The sequence below is a fragment of the Schistocerca americana genome, chromosome 1 (genome assembly GCF_021461395.2).
Source record: "Schistocerca americana isolate TAMUIC-IGC-003095 chromosome 1, iqSchAmer2.1, whole genome shotgun sequence".
In the NCBI taxonomy this organism is placed as follows: Eukaryota; Metazoa; Arthropoda; class Insecta; order Orthoptera; family Acrididae; genus Schistocerca; species Schistocerca americana.
The window spans coordinates 105090177-105106970 of NC_060119.1; the positions used below are offsets into that span (position 1 = coordinate 105090177).

Genomic DNA, 16794 nt, shown 5'->3' on the forward strand with positions numbered 1-16794 from the left:
TGCCACTGAGTGGCACATACAGATAAGCTGTTTACACAGTGGAGCATAAATATGGTGCACTGACTCAACGGTGGTGACGCAGGTGCTACATGGGCATACAGTGGTTGCGGTGCAGAACTAGGCCAGCCAGCAGCGTCTTCTGTCTCTACAGCACGCTGTGGCATTCCCGGTAGGGTAGTGACGACTTTTCCCAGATTCAAAGACTAGACCAACAGCCAAAAGAAGGGGCAGACAGGTTGCATGGTGTTGGCTATCCAGGCTGGGCAGTGTGGCAGAGGTCCGTCAGTCATGTCCCGGTGGCAGCAGAGGTACAGGGAAGACTTGAAGGTTGTGTCAGTAGACTCGTAGCGACAACTGTTACACAACAGGCACCATGCATGGCCCTGCTAGTCAAACAAGACGTATTCAACTGGGCCATCATTTAAATGGTAGTTTCCAGCACTGGATTTGTGGGCCACTGCGGACTATCTGGAACAAGGCAATGATCAAGGCCTGTCATAGTAGGTGGTACACATCGGTGACGCAAAAGTCACTCAAGCCAGAGTGACATTTCAAAAGCTGGCCCCAGGCTATTGACGCCCTGAACTGTGATCATGGAAGTCTTATTACTGTTGAGGAATGCTGATCAAGCATGGGTGATGATCAGCTGTGGCCGATGTCCATGGCTTATGACCTGATTTTGACGCTTATTGCAGTTCTGGGCTTTGATTTCTGCTTCGAGTGCCCAATAGTTTCGTCCGTTACAATATCTCCCCTCCTGGGAAGAAAATTTGCCCTTGAATTTTACTGGCGCGCACACACACACACACACACACACACACACACACACACACACACAGGACATACACACACAATAGTTTATTCACACTTTTTTTTTTAATTTCAAATTTCCAATTCTACTAATAGTATAACTTTGCACTATTTACATTTTCTCTCAACCACAGAGTCCGTATTTTCTCATTTGCACACATTTTACTTCATCTTGCTTTTAGTTCTATTAGCAGTGAAATAATTTCATTCCTTGGGCAAGGAATGGGGCCCTGGCAGATTAAAAAATCCCCCATGTACTTCTAACAGCTCTTCCGTACCTATACCATGTCCTTTCAGATGCGACACTTTTCCCCTCAGTGCAGTTGAATCGGCAGATTGTCCCAGCTTCTGGTATTCTGCATTGAAATCTATTTCTATTTCATCTTCTAAAACCTCTAAATTAGCTACCAGATTTCCTTTTGCTAGCCTCACCGTTTCTGAACCAAAATTATATATACTGAAGGGCACTATCCACCTACCATCTAACTCTTGCACATATGACAAACTGTGCCGTACAAAGCACTGCACCCAATCCAGTGTCTTGTTCTCTGGCAAGGGCTCTAAAACACATACAGTATTAACCAGATCAGCTTCTATGTTCATCCGGATCAGCCTTCCTGTAACTTTTGGTCTCACACCAGTTCAGCTCTTTCAGCTGTAAAACTGAGACCGAACAATGTCTCATCCAGCTCTATCATGTGCTGCTGCAGAACAATTATGGCAAGATGTTTACTCAGGAAATCCAGACCCAGAGTGACATCGTAGCAAACGCCCATGGAAGGCAGAACTTCCACACAAATTCGGAAGTCTCTCCCTCCCACACAAAACTCAATAGTTTGGAACCGAGATAATTCACACTTTTACCACCCACACCACTTAGCCAACAGTGTGATGAGCTCAAATTCACTGTACTCAATATACTCTGGCTAGCTACAGGTACCTATGATCCTGTATCCAACAACAACTTATGTGACCATTCCTTTACATAGATGAACAGACAAATGTCTGAGACTGATTTTGCAAATGGGGTATCCCATAGATGAACAGGGGCACAAGTGTTATGGTGATTCCACCACCTATGCAACAGTGTATTCTTTTGAGCAGCGTGCCTCACTTGCCTGCACTTCTGAAATTCTGAATTTATACAGAAACACTGAATGTGGCTTGGAGCACCACACCCACAACATACAATCTCTGCATTAAACACTAGCCTTAGTCTAGTTACAGAATCAATTTCATTCTAAGATATTGCAGTTGCCACTGCCCCATCCAGGGTTCTCGGCAACTCCATGCGTATTTTCCATGATATTTAGGGCAGCAGGCCCCGCAAAAATGCATCAACTGCCAGTTGATCTGCCTCTGCAAAATGGTTTTATTGGCATGATCATCATTCTTAATTCATGTGTACTGACAGTAACTTGCCTGATGTGGTCCACAAAACCCTCTACTGATTCCCCTTAATTCTGCACTACGCTATTAAGTTGTTCATAATAATGCTGCGAGGTATTCTTCCTGTAATGATCCACTAACCCTTCCTAAAAGTCTATGAAGGACTGAGCTTCCTGGAGTTTCTTATTGCACATCATGTATGTCCTAGTATCCCCTATCAATTTTAAATGAGATGTTTGTCACTCCAACTTCCTAATTTCATGGCCATGTGCAAATTATCTATGAATACAAAAGTATCTCCACCATATTTACCAGAAAATGGAGCTATCAATGAGGCTATACCAGCATCAAGGATAAGTGCACATATGCCCAAAGATGACCCTTCTCTTCTTTCACCCTTCAAACAATTCAATTCTCTGCACAAAACAACATTGTCAGCTATAACCTTAGCTACTTCATTTAATAGATGCTGAATTCTCTCCTGGGTTGTTGCTTTCTCAGGAATAGCCATTTCATTTGTCACTATCACCACAAGTGTACAGGATACCCAAACAGAAAAGTAAAGAACAAACATCACCACAAGTGTGCAGTATACCCAAACAGAAAAGTAAAGAACAAAAACAATGAGACAATCACTGGAACTTACTTGAAAATTTGCACTGAATGCCACTGCTGCACTTTTTTCTCTTCAAGACTCCATTGAACAACCATTTCCAGCTCCAACAGATATTCTGACACCAACATAGTATGCCAATGCAAGCATTCCCCTTAGAAGATAGCAGTTGCCTGTCTAGCATGGTAGACTGGTGGTTAGTGGCTGTTGGTGGGTGGGTGGTGGCACAACAGCAAGGTGAAGTCCGTTGGCCCAGGTTGGGCACTCAGGCAGCAGTTGTTGATTCGCAGCCCAGCACAGGCAATGACACAGATGCGGTGATGACTGACAAAGACTGTGCATCATCAAATGGTCCAGATGTGACTACCTGCTGATGGGCTGGTCCTGAATATTTAAATCCCATTTCCACATGCTGACAGCTGAGGAAGATCTCTTGCACGAGGCCATGTTGAAACATCTGAAGCGGGATCAATGGCCTGGTGCGGCATGGTGTAATCGGTAGGTCGGTTGATCATGCAACTGGAGTCTGTGTCACATCCGTCATGCGGAAGCACAACTGTGAAAGCCATGTCTGCTGACGCTTCTGAGCTGTCAGGGCATTGGCTGGCTTGACTGTGATCCTCGCTGCCAGTGTCTCAGACATTACACTAACAACTTCGCTGTTGGCTACATTTTGAGTCAAATACAAGAAGTGAAGAAAAAAGCAATTGTTCATGCATCGCATCTGATGGGTCATGATGAGTACAACTACAGAACTACAGAAAAAGAACTTTCGGCACTCATTACTTTCAGTGTTACCTATATCTGAAACAGTTCATAGTAATTATCGATCATGTGGCTTTACGATGGGTATTGAGTTTGTAGGATTCCAGCAGTAGACTGGTTAAGTGGACCTTAAAACTCACTGAATATGACTATATAGTCAGACACAAACCTGAGACGTCAAATCAGAATGCAGTTTTCTTCAGCATGTCGATTAAGATCCTGCAAGTAAACGATATGCTTATTGAGGAATAAAAAAGGCACCAGAAACTGATGCTGAGTGTAAGAAATTGGCTACTTTCCAGATTTTATTAAAATAGAGATGTTTTATATAAGGAAACACCTCTTGACGAACGGATAGTAGTAAGAAAGACTATCCAAAAGCGCAAACAGCTACAATGTCACGATAGGATACAGGAATGTATAATGGGAAAAGTGCTATGCAAGCATGCATTGCAGGCAACAATGAATGAGAGATGTACAAAATTACATTTATAATTGACTTCCTTGCACTAAAGCCATCAGCACACCAACCGTGATTTAGAACAACAACGCTGAGCGTGCCGAGTTCAATGTGCTGCTCAATACTCAGAAACAGTGTGGCTTGTGCATACGGTACATGAGCCCCAAGCAGGGTACATGTGATCACATGCCCCTGCGGCAATTGTTGTCTGTATGACAAATCACATTGTTTACAAAATGGATGGGTGTAAAATTCCTATATTAAATCTATTAAAACATACGTTTCTTCCCATGTCCATATGCTAGTCATATTGTTCTTCCTGTAGTATGCATAAAAACTGTGAACATGTTATATAGCAGCAAAAAAGAAAGTACCATGTCCACTCAATAAGGTCATCTGCTTATAAAAGTTCCATTACAAACAGTGTGATACAACTTTACAATAGCTCTCCACACTTTTTAGTAAAACCCCAGGATCATTCTTATTTGATCACATTTCCTATTCAGTATCAGAATCTTTACAACATATGAAATACAAAACTTAAAACAAGAAGTAGTGCTAGCTCTCCTGTAGATTAAGTCAATCGAACAAACTCACTCCTCAAAAAAGAGTGGGCTTATATTTACATAACATCAAGTATTATACTATGTACTTAAATTAAACTAATAAGATGGTATCAAAACCTATTAAAACGCGAAGACAGCGGGGGAAAAAAAAAACATGTATGAAGTTAGACACAAACCATTAGCACTTCTCACTTTCACTTATGAATCTGTGATGCTACTCACTGTACTAGACTGACCACAAGTTGTTAATGACTATACTTACTATGTTACATCTCCTGAAAGCGTTAACTGTAGCTATGTTACCAACTGAAATTTAATTATAAGAAACTGTACCAAGGACAATACTTTTTGGTGGATCCTCAACGTGCTGTTGCCTTCAAACAGCATACTCTCGTAATATGCAAGTTACAATAATTCTTTAACCATAAATATGATGCCGAATCATACAATTAACAACAGGTTTTTGAAATACGCCCCCTTTGCTGGCGCTCAGAAACTGCGTACATACATATGGGCTTCAACTGACAGCCAATATGGCTCCTCTTGCTCTGTAAGGAAGGGAGATGGTGTGCATGTAATGTAAGTGGCTTCCTGCTATGTCCCTGGTCACCATTCAAACACATGTTCAAAATATCTGACATTCTAGATATTGCTCTGCATGTTTAGAAAGACTGCCAAACGTGCTATTCCACACTATGACGTCAGAAACTAGGCATGCTCAACGTTCCATGTTCAAAAGCATGATCTGTGTGGCAATGGCTTAAGGGAGCACGAGGACAAAAACTAAATATACCCCTTCAAACTTTACTTGACACAGCAGAACCTACAGAAATCATAACGCTCAATATTAGACCATTTCCCACAATAGCCAAAAATAACATATATGTTTTATTGATCACTGACCATTTCTCTCGTTGTATTATTAGGATACCAACTGATGGCATGACCACTGGGACAGTTACTAAAGCATTCATCACTCATTCAATATTACCATTTGGAAGCCCTGAGACCATTATAACAGATCGAAGAACAAGCTTTATTCCAATTTTATTGTACAGGTATGTCAACTACTTAAAATAAAGAAGCAGGTAACTATGCTGTTTCACCCTAAGAGTAACGGAAATGACATATTATGTGAACAGCTCACTTTTTGACAGGAATCGTCTATTGCCATACGTGATTTCATCCTACGACAGGTTTAACTCCCTATGAGGCTGCTTATTGATGCAAAATGCATTCCCCTTCTGAGATCAAGAAGTTACCACCTGGGATAAATTCCAGCACAGTGACGCACCTGGCTAAAAATTGATGTTTATTTGGAAGAGTGTTCCGTAGAACAATGCAGACATGACAGAGAAAGAGGAAAAGGAAGGAAAATTGGGTTTAATGTACCATCAACATCAAGGTAATTAGAGATGGAGTACAAGCATGGGGAATGATGTTGGGCATGCCCTTTGAAAGGAACCATCCCCGGCATTGCTTGGAGCAATTTAGGAAAATCACAGAAAACCTAAACCTGGATGGAGAGATGTGGGTTTGAATCACCATCCTCCTGAATGGGAGCCCAGTGTGGCACCTCGGTGAGACAGAGAGTTTATTTTGATCACTTAACCAAGCATAAAAGTAGCAATATACTATCTCTCAGTGAGACAGAGAGTTTATTTTGATCACTTAACCAAGTATAAAAGTAGCAATATACTATCTCTTGTTGTGTATCTAGCTCAACTCAAAGAATCTGTTGGTATAAAAGGCAATACCAAGTAAAACTATTACACAGCAACCAATGCATTCTGATCACTATAATTTATGTTCTGCCCCAATTTAGTCTATGGATGAAAACATTTTTTTTTTTCCTTGAGTCTTAGGTGGAAGAGTCTGTCAGAATTTCATATGTCATTCTAGTTTATATCCATACTGATGATTCTGTTGTGCATTTTTGTCTAATCAGGCCCTGATTAGCTACAAAATTTTGTTTAAGTGTTGCATATATGTCACTGTTGTAAAGTTGACCCTGTGACAGGTTTTTAAGCATGTTAGTCTGATATTACCACTTCCTGGACAGAAATTCTCCCCCACTGATCTATTCACTATGAATAATAGCTTGTCTGTTGAGGGCAATTGGCCTTCATCATACAATGCCAGCCATAAATCTGGCATCTTTTTTTCATTGCATGTCACTCTGTGTTTTAGTGTGACTCTCTATGGTTATAACTTGGCTCCCTACGTCTAGCTTAGGTGCTACTAATGCATAGTATACATTACTCTTGTACATTACACATTATGCGCTCATTGTTATCTCAAAATTAACTAGTATGCCCTTTTCAGCTCCATTTTGCTTTACTACTTAATCCTCTATATTTTATTATCCACCTTAATCATTGAATAGTTCTGTCATATGTTCACATTATTTTGCTATGTTGAGACACTGTCACCACACACTGACTTCCTTTATCAGTAAAAAAAAAACTGTTAACATGTGTTGATTATTTTCAAAATATAATCTAGTCCCTGTCGTATGGGTGTTTCAGTTGCTTGTACCCCTTGAAACTGCCTCCGAAACCAACTTTGGCTACCTCTGTAACACTACCACCGCCCCAGTCCTGAGTCATCAATCATAGTCCCACAGGTTTACTTCACAATTGTACTCACATTTCAAGATTTGAATTGTTACAGAAAATTAAAATATGTTATCCTTAGATTTCAAGTTCCATTGATATTGTCAAATCCAACTGCAATGAATTCTTTCAGGGATAGAATATGCAAGAAATTTTACTACTTGAATTTTACAGACAGATCACCTTTTTTGTCTATCGCGTTTTCACTGATGCAACAACAAACAACCAACTCAAGTCAGAATAGATCCAACTGTCACTGCCGTTGATTAAACCGTGCCACAGGTTCACCTATCTTGAGATTGAGGGAGTCTGAGCTGCAGTCACTGCCACTGCCACTGCCACTGCCACTGCCACTGTTCCAAGCCACTGCCTCAAGCAGACATTAAATGGCTTGGTCTTATTTACCTCTGCACATTCCTTCCCTTCTGATGCGCATCTGGGGCTGCAATAATTACCTTCTCCTGTCCCCCTGGTAAGACTGCACCCCCAAGAGGGTGTACAGTTTGTTCTGCAAATCAGCTACATAAAAAATTAAGTACACGCATTACCTTTTTCTCTTATCTACACTACTTAGCTGAGGTGGCTGCCATATCTTCATAGTCGAAGCCGCGTGAGCTGAAACAGTGGTAACACATCTGATTTGCATTTTGGAGGACAATGATAGAAGTCCCCAACCAGCCAACCAGATTTTGCTTTTTTATGAGCTCCCTATCAATAATTTAATGTGGATGCTGGGACAGATCCTTTTAAAGAGCACTACCTATTTCCTTCCTAAAACCTGAGCTTGTGCACAGTCTCTAACGGCCTCATCAGTGGCAGCACATTGTAACATAGTCTTGCTTTCTTCCAAATTCCAATGAAGATCTTTTAACTGCAGTGCGACAGCAGCTGTAATTTTCAAACTGAATATGCTCCATAGCACTCAGTTACTATTAGCACATGATCTGTTTTTATGATTTTAACAAAAACGTTTTCACCTGCACAGCCTACAGTCTGTCCACCACCCTTCTCTGGATTGAAAAAACATGAGATGTGAACAAACAGTCACGAATTTTTTTTATATATTTTTTGGTGATATATGAACAAAGCTTTAAAATTCTTCAAAGTAGTTACCATTAGCATCTATATATTTTTTCCAGTATTTCACCCATGATTGGTAAGCCCCCTGAAAGCCCTCAACCAGTACCTCATTTAAGAGCATTGTCACAGCCTTTTGAATGTCCTCAATGTTCTCAGCATCCTTTGAGCGCAGTTTTAATCCTGGGGAACAGGAAGAACTCCAGCGGAGAGAGTTCGGGACTGTAGGGTGACTGCAGCAGCATTGCCAAGTTGTTCTTGGACAGGTACTCACGGACATGCAGACGTGTGGCTGGGCATGTTGTGGTGATGCAGCAGCCAGACAGTGGCAACATCTTTTCACACTGATAGGACCCTTTTTCTTAATCTTTTCAGAACATCGATGTAGTAAAGAGACCTAACGGTTTGCCCTTGGGGTACAAACCCTTTGTGCACCACACCCTTGCAGTCAAAGAAGACAGTTAGCATCGTTTTCACCTTGGATTTGTTCATCGTCACCTTCTTGGGTTTAGTGGGTGTTGAGGTACCCCACTCAAAACTTTGGTGCTTTGTTTCTGTGTTGTACACAAAAGTCCATGTCTCACCACCAGTAATAACACTGTCCAAATAATCCGGTTCAATGTCCACACGTTCCAACAGTTCATTTGCGACCAACAGTTGACTGGCCTTTTATTCGCCCAACAGAATTTTAGGGACCAGCTTGGTGCACACCTTTCTCATGTGTAACTCCTCTGTACCAATGTTGAACATGGAACTTTTTGGAATGTTCAGACTGTCGAGTGTCAGCAAAAAACTGAACACTCAATTGGTGGACAGAATTATTCAACAATTCACGAACACAATACACATTCGCTTCATTTCTGCTTGTTGATGCTCTTACAGAGTTCAACCCTTCATGGCCATCCCCAAACTTCTTCACCCACCTCGTAACTTGCACATAACTCATCGCAGACTCCCTGTAGGCTTGCTTTAACATTGTGTGATTCTCGGAAGGCTTTTTATTCAGTTTTGTGCAGAACTTGATTGTCCAACATTGTTTGACTGAATCACCCATCGCGTGTCATGACAAGGTCACGAAACAAAAGGTGCACTTATTCAACAATGCTGATGCTACTGGTGCTCAGAGCAAAAGCTGCCCCCCCCCCCCTCCCCCTCCACCACAACTGTTCTGAGTGCTGTGTGACCAATACCCTGTGTATGCCTGCTACAACATAAATCACACAAGGTCACGTTTTCTTTCGTGCTAGTATCGGTACACTCTACATGAGTCACATGGACATGCAGAGTTTTAAAAAACTATTCAGTATGAAAATTACGGATTTCAAATTGCATAAAAAGATTCTATATAATATACCACAACAAAGAACACTAATGTATTAAAAACTGTGCATGAAAGTAAAACATCTGAAGTTTCATATTAATTCTGAGACATATTTAGGATTCACTACTTTGAATCAACATCATTACTAGTAGTGAGCAGTACTCAAGCTAACAACCTATTCGTAATTTTCAAATGGTTCAAATGGCTCTGAGCACTATGGGACTTAACTTCTGTGGTCATCAGTCCCGTAGAACTTAGAACTACTTAAACCTAGCTAACCTAAGGACATCACACACATCCATGCCCGAGGCAGGATTTGAACCTGCGACCGTAGCAGTCCCGCAGTTCCGGACTGCGCGCCTAGAACCACTAGACCACCGTGGCTGGCATTCGTAATTTTCATCCTTGTGCTAGCTAAACAATACATTTTTTGTTTTCCATGTTTCTTTAACTACAAAAGTGATACCTAGTATCAAACATAGCCATCCTGAAATATCATGAGTACAGGGTGGCACAAAAGTCACTGGACAGCTGGTTAAAAGAAAACAAAAGTAACAGCAAGACGAAGCACACTAAAAAGTTTTAACCTGTTATTACCAAAATGATGATAATTACACCTTGTCAAGATGGAATACAATGCAATGACAAACATAGTGCAATGACAAACAAAACAAACACAATAATCAAACTAGTGAATTGTTGAAAGCATGATCCATGAGATGTGTTTACAGCTGTAGTTTTCCAAAGTGTCACAATGTTAATGAAAGAAGAAAGAATTTTTGCTTTAAAAACATTTTATAAAAATGGCACTACTGCAGTTCTTAATGACTGACCACCATTGGTATACTGACAATCAAAATCTTTTGTTACACCAACTACTAAATCAATCTGGTGTGAGTGTTTGGGGTGGGGACAGGGAGGGGTGGGGGGGATAGGGAGGTGGGGGGGGGGGGGCAATATCGTCATCTGGTGCACTTGAACCATATCTTTCTCGAGGAACAGCAACAGCAAATAATTACTTGAATTTGCTTCGGAATTACATGGTACCAGAACTAATGATGTGTGCTGAAAACTTTCAAGAAATTTTCTTTCACCACAGTGTTTCCCCCCCACATTATGCCATTGCAGTATGTGATTACTTATATGAAAATTTCTGAAGAAAAGCGATTGGTCAAAGGGGAGATATTGACATTCCTCTATGTTCACCAGCTATCATTTCCATGGATTTTTTCCTATGGGGTGTCACAAAAACTCTGTTTATTCTCAAAAGCCTTCGACCATTGCTGAACTAACAGCTACATACACAACACATTTCATGATTTGGGTAGTGAGACCACACTATGCAATAGAGCATGTAATGGTGTTCCAAAAAGACTACAAATATGTATTAATGAAGACGGAAAACAATTCGAACATAAAAAATAATTGTTTAGTATTATTTGTATTTGTAATAAGACATAAATTGAATATTTTGTTTAAATTTGTACCCAGTGTCCAGTGACTCTTGCGCACCCTGTATGTGGGATTGTATCAATGAGGATGTTAAAATACAACCAATTAATGTATTTTTGTCATTACAAAAAGGTGTATGACATCCTTTTTCAACCTGAAAGCAAACACTAGATCGCATATTCAAATACTGAAATCTCATCAGAAAAGGACAAATTAAGAAGTTGTACTTCTTGACAGTTCATATTCACCTGAAGACATCATCAAAAACTTTTTGAGATAATAAATATCTTCACTGGCACCAAAGGCTATCTATGTTTTTGCACTCCGACCAGCAATCACAGGATTCTGCTCTGCAAGAGGTTTTGGTGTTGTTCCTGTTCCCGTTCCTCCTCCCCCCGATCTCCCTCGGCCACCCCTCCTCCCCCTACTCTTCCTGCCACTTCGCTGTGCCATATTCTCTCTCTTATCAGCAGACACTTCAAATGGCGAGTCGGCATCCGCTCTGTGGACTGGTGAAACCTGCAAGGAAACAGAATACCTCATGAACACAACAATAAGCAGTACTATCGTCAGTGTTCACATTTTGATATTGGCGTGTTACAGTCGTTAAAATCTGATACGCAGATCACATATTTACATCACTTGAGAGAAACATACAATTTAAAGACTATAAACAATGTGCTTGATGTGTTTAAAAAACATAACATGTAAATGATACTCTGGAAATGGTTCCTTTGCTATGGTTGTTGTCATATATTTCCACAGCATTTGCTGAACTGTGAGATGCGGATATATGAGGATCATGTTTAAAATAGGCACTGGAGAATTCTGTTTAGCATCTTCCGGTGACTCTGCACTGGCAGACGTTTAACACAATTCTGAGTACTGTTTCCTGGTACATAAAGGAGAACACCATAAACTATTTACTGAAGTAAGTTTAGGGACCTTTTAACTTGATATCTGTACATTACACTTATCTTCAGATTAATGATATTTTGAAAGAATCAATGTTTCCTGAATTATAAAAAGGACAGCAACTATCAAACTGTCGCCCAATGAAACCGAGCAATCAAGTCGGCTTACACCACCCATATACCCTACAGGCCACAACTGGAATGTGTTAAGAGGGGTCAGAAGCTGATGAAGTATGTCATAACTACATATCTGCAACATTCCAACACGGTCTGTGTACTTCTTTGTTTGAATCTAAATAAGCTCCCAGACAAAATATTAGTCACAAAGCATGTAAAGCTAATAGCAACTTTGCTCTTTAACATGGAATGCAATACCAATGTAACAGTGTGCTTTTTTTTTTTTTATTTGACTCTAAATAAGTTCCCAGAGAAAATAATAGTTACCTGGCAAGTCAAAGCTAATGGCACTGTAAAGTGGGATGCAATACTGATGGAACAGAGGCAAAAGGGAACAACTGATATTGGGCATACCGAAAGTTAGTTAATGAAGAAAATGGAGGATTTCATGGGTACATTACAATCAACTGTCCTCTCAGTTCACCAAAGTGGCAAACAAACAAGCGCGCGCGCGCGCGCACGCACACACACACACACACACACACACACACACACACACACATACACACACACACACACACACAAAGAAGAAGGGATCACCAGTGATTTACAGTTTGTGTCTAAAAGTGTCCTTTACTGCAAGCAGGAATTGTGGAGGACATTAACAACAGGATTTGTTTATCGGTTTCCAAATTAACAGACAAGCTCATATTATGTAAGATGGATATTTGGAGTGAAATTACAAGTAAGAGACTCTTGCTCTAACTTGCCCACAAAGTTGCAATATCAACCTGACCTAAAGTACAACAACAATTGGGTGTAGGAGGCTGAATACTTGTTATCCGAAGAGATCAGTCATATTTCTGTTCACACACAAATTATGTGTGACACCACATTTACCACATGATAAGCCTTCTGGAGGAATTGCATCCGACTAGTGGTGCAAACCTATGGACATTTTATGATATTCTACACGTTTTAGTTACGCAGAAATGAGCTCTTTGGTCAAGATGCCGTGAGTCAAAAATGCCACACTGAGTTGCTGGTGAATGCTGTCTGAGATTCTAACATTTCTGGGTCTATCTTCCACCAGGATAAAATTGTGACTTTATGGTGAAGGGTGCTCACAAGGGAACCTCCCCATCGCACCCCCCTCAGATTTAGTTATAAGTTGGCACAGTGGATGGGCCTTGAAAACCTGTACACACATCAATCGAGAAAACAGGAAGAAGTTGTGTGGAACTATCAAAAAATGAGCAAAATATATAAACTGAGTAGTCCATGTGCAAGATAAGCAACATCAAGGATAAGACAAACACAGGAGCGTCGTGGTCCCGTGGTTAGTGTGAGTAGCTGCGGAACGAGAGGTCCTTGGTTCAAGTCTTCCCTCGAGTGAAAAGTTTAATTTTTTATTTTCAGTTTATGTGACAAACTATTATGTTTTCATCAGTGTTTTGGGAGTGATTATCACATCCACAAGAAAACCTAAATCGGGCAAGGTAGAAGAATCTTTTTACCCATTCGCCAAGTGCACAAGTTAGGTGGCTCGACAACAAATTCCTGTCATGTGACACACATGCCGTCATCAGTGTCGTATACAATACATCAGACGTGTTTTTCTGTGGAGGAATCGGTTGACCTACGACCTTGCGATCAAATGTTTTCGGTTCCCATTGGAGAGGCACGTCCTTTCGTCTACTAATCGCGCGGTTTTGCCGTGCGGTCGCAAAACACAGACACTAAACTTATTACAGTGAACAGTGACATCAATGAACGAACGACAGATCATAACTTTGAGAAAATAAAGAAATAAAATTTTTCACTCGAGGGAAAACTTGAACCGAGGACCTCTCGTTCCGAAGCTGCTCACGCTAACCATGAGACCACTGCGCTACTGTGCCTACGCTCTCCTTAATATTGCCTATATTGCACATGGCTACTCTTTTTGTATATTTTGCTTATTTTTTCATAGTTCCACACAACTTCTTCCTGTTTTCTCGATTGATGTGTGTTCAGTTTTTCAAGGCCTATCCACTGTGCCAACTTATAACTAAATCTGAGGGGGGTGCGATGGGGAGGTTCCCCTGTCAGTAGCAAGACCACATCCGGAGTGCCATGCAAAGTTTCCACATTTGAACTCTACTGAAAATATTTTACATTGCCCAGAGCAATGTGCCAAAGCTGTGGGAGACTATTCATGAATTTTAGTCAAAATATATGGACTGATGTGCCAGGAAAGTGGACATCAATGTCTCCTACTCAGTACATTCCATGTCACAGGGAAGCACACCTATTATCTGCGCTTAGGGAACTGACTTGCACTTTTAGGAGAGACGTGAGTAACCTTTTGTCTGGTGAGCTTGCATATCATGCAGAGGACACCACAGCGTGCAGTAAACACACATTCGGCATATTGGCTAATAATGTGAAGTGCAATACAATACAATACATAAAATAAATGCTTACAAGAAAATAAAAATAAACATTTCATATATATCAGAAGAAAGCCATAAAAATTGTGGATAGAAGACATGCAATTCTGTTCCAATGAGTTAAGATAAAGAAAGGCAGTGAATGTCCCACAAAACTATTCTTCCAGAATAATGAGTAACACCAATTCATTCTTTATAAACAGTGTATACACTTGCGCTACGATGTGCTTCATATGTCATTTATTATTACGCTGAATTATCCCAACTTACCATAAGGGTTATGAAGTAACTACGGTATCTGTGCATCATATTTAAACAAGGCTGAACACTTCTGAATCAAAAACAGAATATGGGGTTACAGCCCGCAACTACTCACCATACAGGAAAAACTTTTGCAGCAAACAGGTGCTCAAAAAAGTTGTGGCTCTGTACATTAACACTTTCGACACTAATAGACGTGTTTACAAAAAGTAAGTTTGAGAGAGAAGAATACCACTTACAAGGAGAGGTCCCCAGTGGTGGGATTGACTTTTTGAAAGCATCTATACGGTGACGAAGTTTAAGTCCCAGATATTACACCCTGCTATCATTCATCCCTAGGGCTCTTGTTTGCGAGTAATTGATGATACAAAGTTTCAGAATTTTGTATTCTGCTCTTGAGTTTTAAAAAACGGATGTTTAACAGTCTGGTTGCCCTGTATAATAATTAAGGTAGAGGCCTCATGTGCAAAAGGTGGTGGGTTTGAATATCATCAGGTGCTTTGAAACTTTTATTTTAAAATCTTTATCGAAATGAATTTGATTATCATTTTTATTCAGTGGCGGTGACCAAGTACACAAGCTCCAAGTAAGGAGTTGGCTCTGGAAGGAAGGAGAAGGCTCCTCCGTTGCCACCGGAGCGTTGTGGCATAGGCGGGGACGAGGCGAGAGCGGCAAAACAATCAGAGCAAAATGCCTCGTACCTCTGGAGGTGACGGAGTCCCACCTCTAACTGACAAACCAGGGACTCCTAAGATACGACTTGGCAAACAAATGGTAATGAGATGGGGAGCTATTAATATAAATGGGGGCTACTCTGGGAAGAAGGTAGAGCTGGCAGAGGCTGCAAGTAAGATGGGGCTGGACGTTTTAGCTGTTAGTGACATTCGGGTAAGCGATGAGAAAGAAGAGGAAGTGGGAGAATACAAGGTCTACCTGTCAGGAGTCAAAGCAGGAATAGCACAATGGGGTGTAGGGCTTTACATCAGGAAAGAAATGGAACCCAGCGTAGTTGCAATAAGGTATGTAAACGAACGACTGATGTGGATAGATTTGAAAGTGTCTAGCAAGAAAATTAGGATTGTGACAGTATATTCGCATTGTGAAGGGACAGATCAAGATAAGATGGATAGTTTTTATGAGGCACTCAGTGATGTAGTTGTTAGAGTAAAGGACAAGGACAGTGTTCTGCTCATGGGTGATTTTAACGCCAGGATTGGAAATCGAACAGAAGGGTATGAAAAGGTTATGGGTAAATTTGGAGAGGATATGGAGGCCAACAGGAACGGGAAACAACTCTTGGATTTCTGTACCAGTATGGGCTTAGTAACCACAAACTCCTTTTTTAAACATAAGAACATTCACCGGTATACTTGGGAAGGCAGGGGAACCAGATCTGTCATTGACTATATAATAACAGATCAGGAATTCCGGAAGGCTGTGAGGAACACACGTGTATTCAGGGGGTTCTTTGATGACACTGATCATTATTTAATCTGCAGTGAAATTGGGATTGTGAGGCCGAAAGTGCAGGTGGTCAGGTCCATATGTAGGAGGATAAGAGTGGAGAAACTTCAGGATAAGGAAATCAGGCACAAGTACATAACAGCGATCTCAGAAAGGTACCAGTTAGTTGAATGTAATCAATTACAGTCATTGGAAAAGGAATGGACAAGGTACAGGGACACAGTACTAGAGGTGGCTAAAGAATGTCTTGGAACAGTAGTGTGTAAAAGCAGGATGAAGCAAACAGCTTGGTGGAATGACACAGTCAAGGCAGCCTGTAAAAGGAAAAAGAAGGCGTATCAAAAATGGCTACATACTAGAAATCAGGTAGACAGAGAAAATTATGTTGAAGAAAGAAACAAAGCCAAACAGATAATTGCAGCATCCAAGAAGAAATCTTGGGAAGACTTTGGAAACAGGTTGGAGACTATGGGTCAAGCTGCTGGAAAACCATTCTGGAGTGTAATTAGCAGTCTTCAAAAGGGAGGTAAGAAGGAAA

At 40.8% G+C, this 16794-nt stretch overlaps 1 protein-coding gene across 2 annotated transcripts in view; it reads right to left on the bottom strand.

The window, feature by feature from the left end:
* Positions 1–11164: 11164 nt before the first annotated feature.
* LOC124549316 (GTP-binding protein 1) overlaps positions 11165–16794 on the bottom strand; it is a 152985-nt gene continuing 147355 nt past the window's right edge. For both annotated transcript variants that reach the window (XM_047125236.1, XM_047125237.1), the window contains exon 13: positions 11165–11587. In XM_047125236.1, coding sequence (XP_046981192.1) covers positions 11378–11587 — 210 coding nt within the window. In that variant the 3' untranslated portion in view covers positions 11165–11377. The remainder of the gene's footprint in view (positions 11588–16794) is intronic.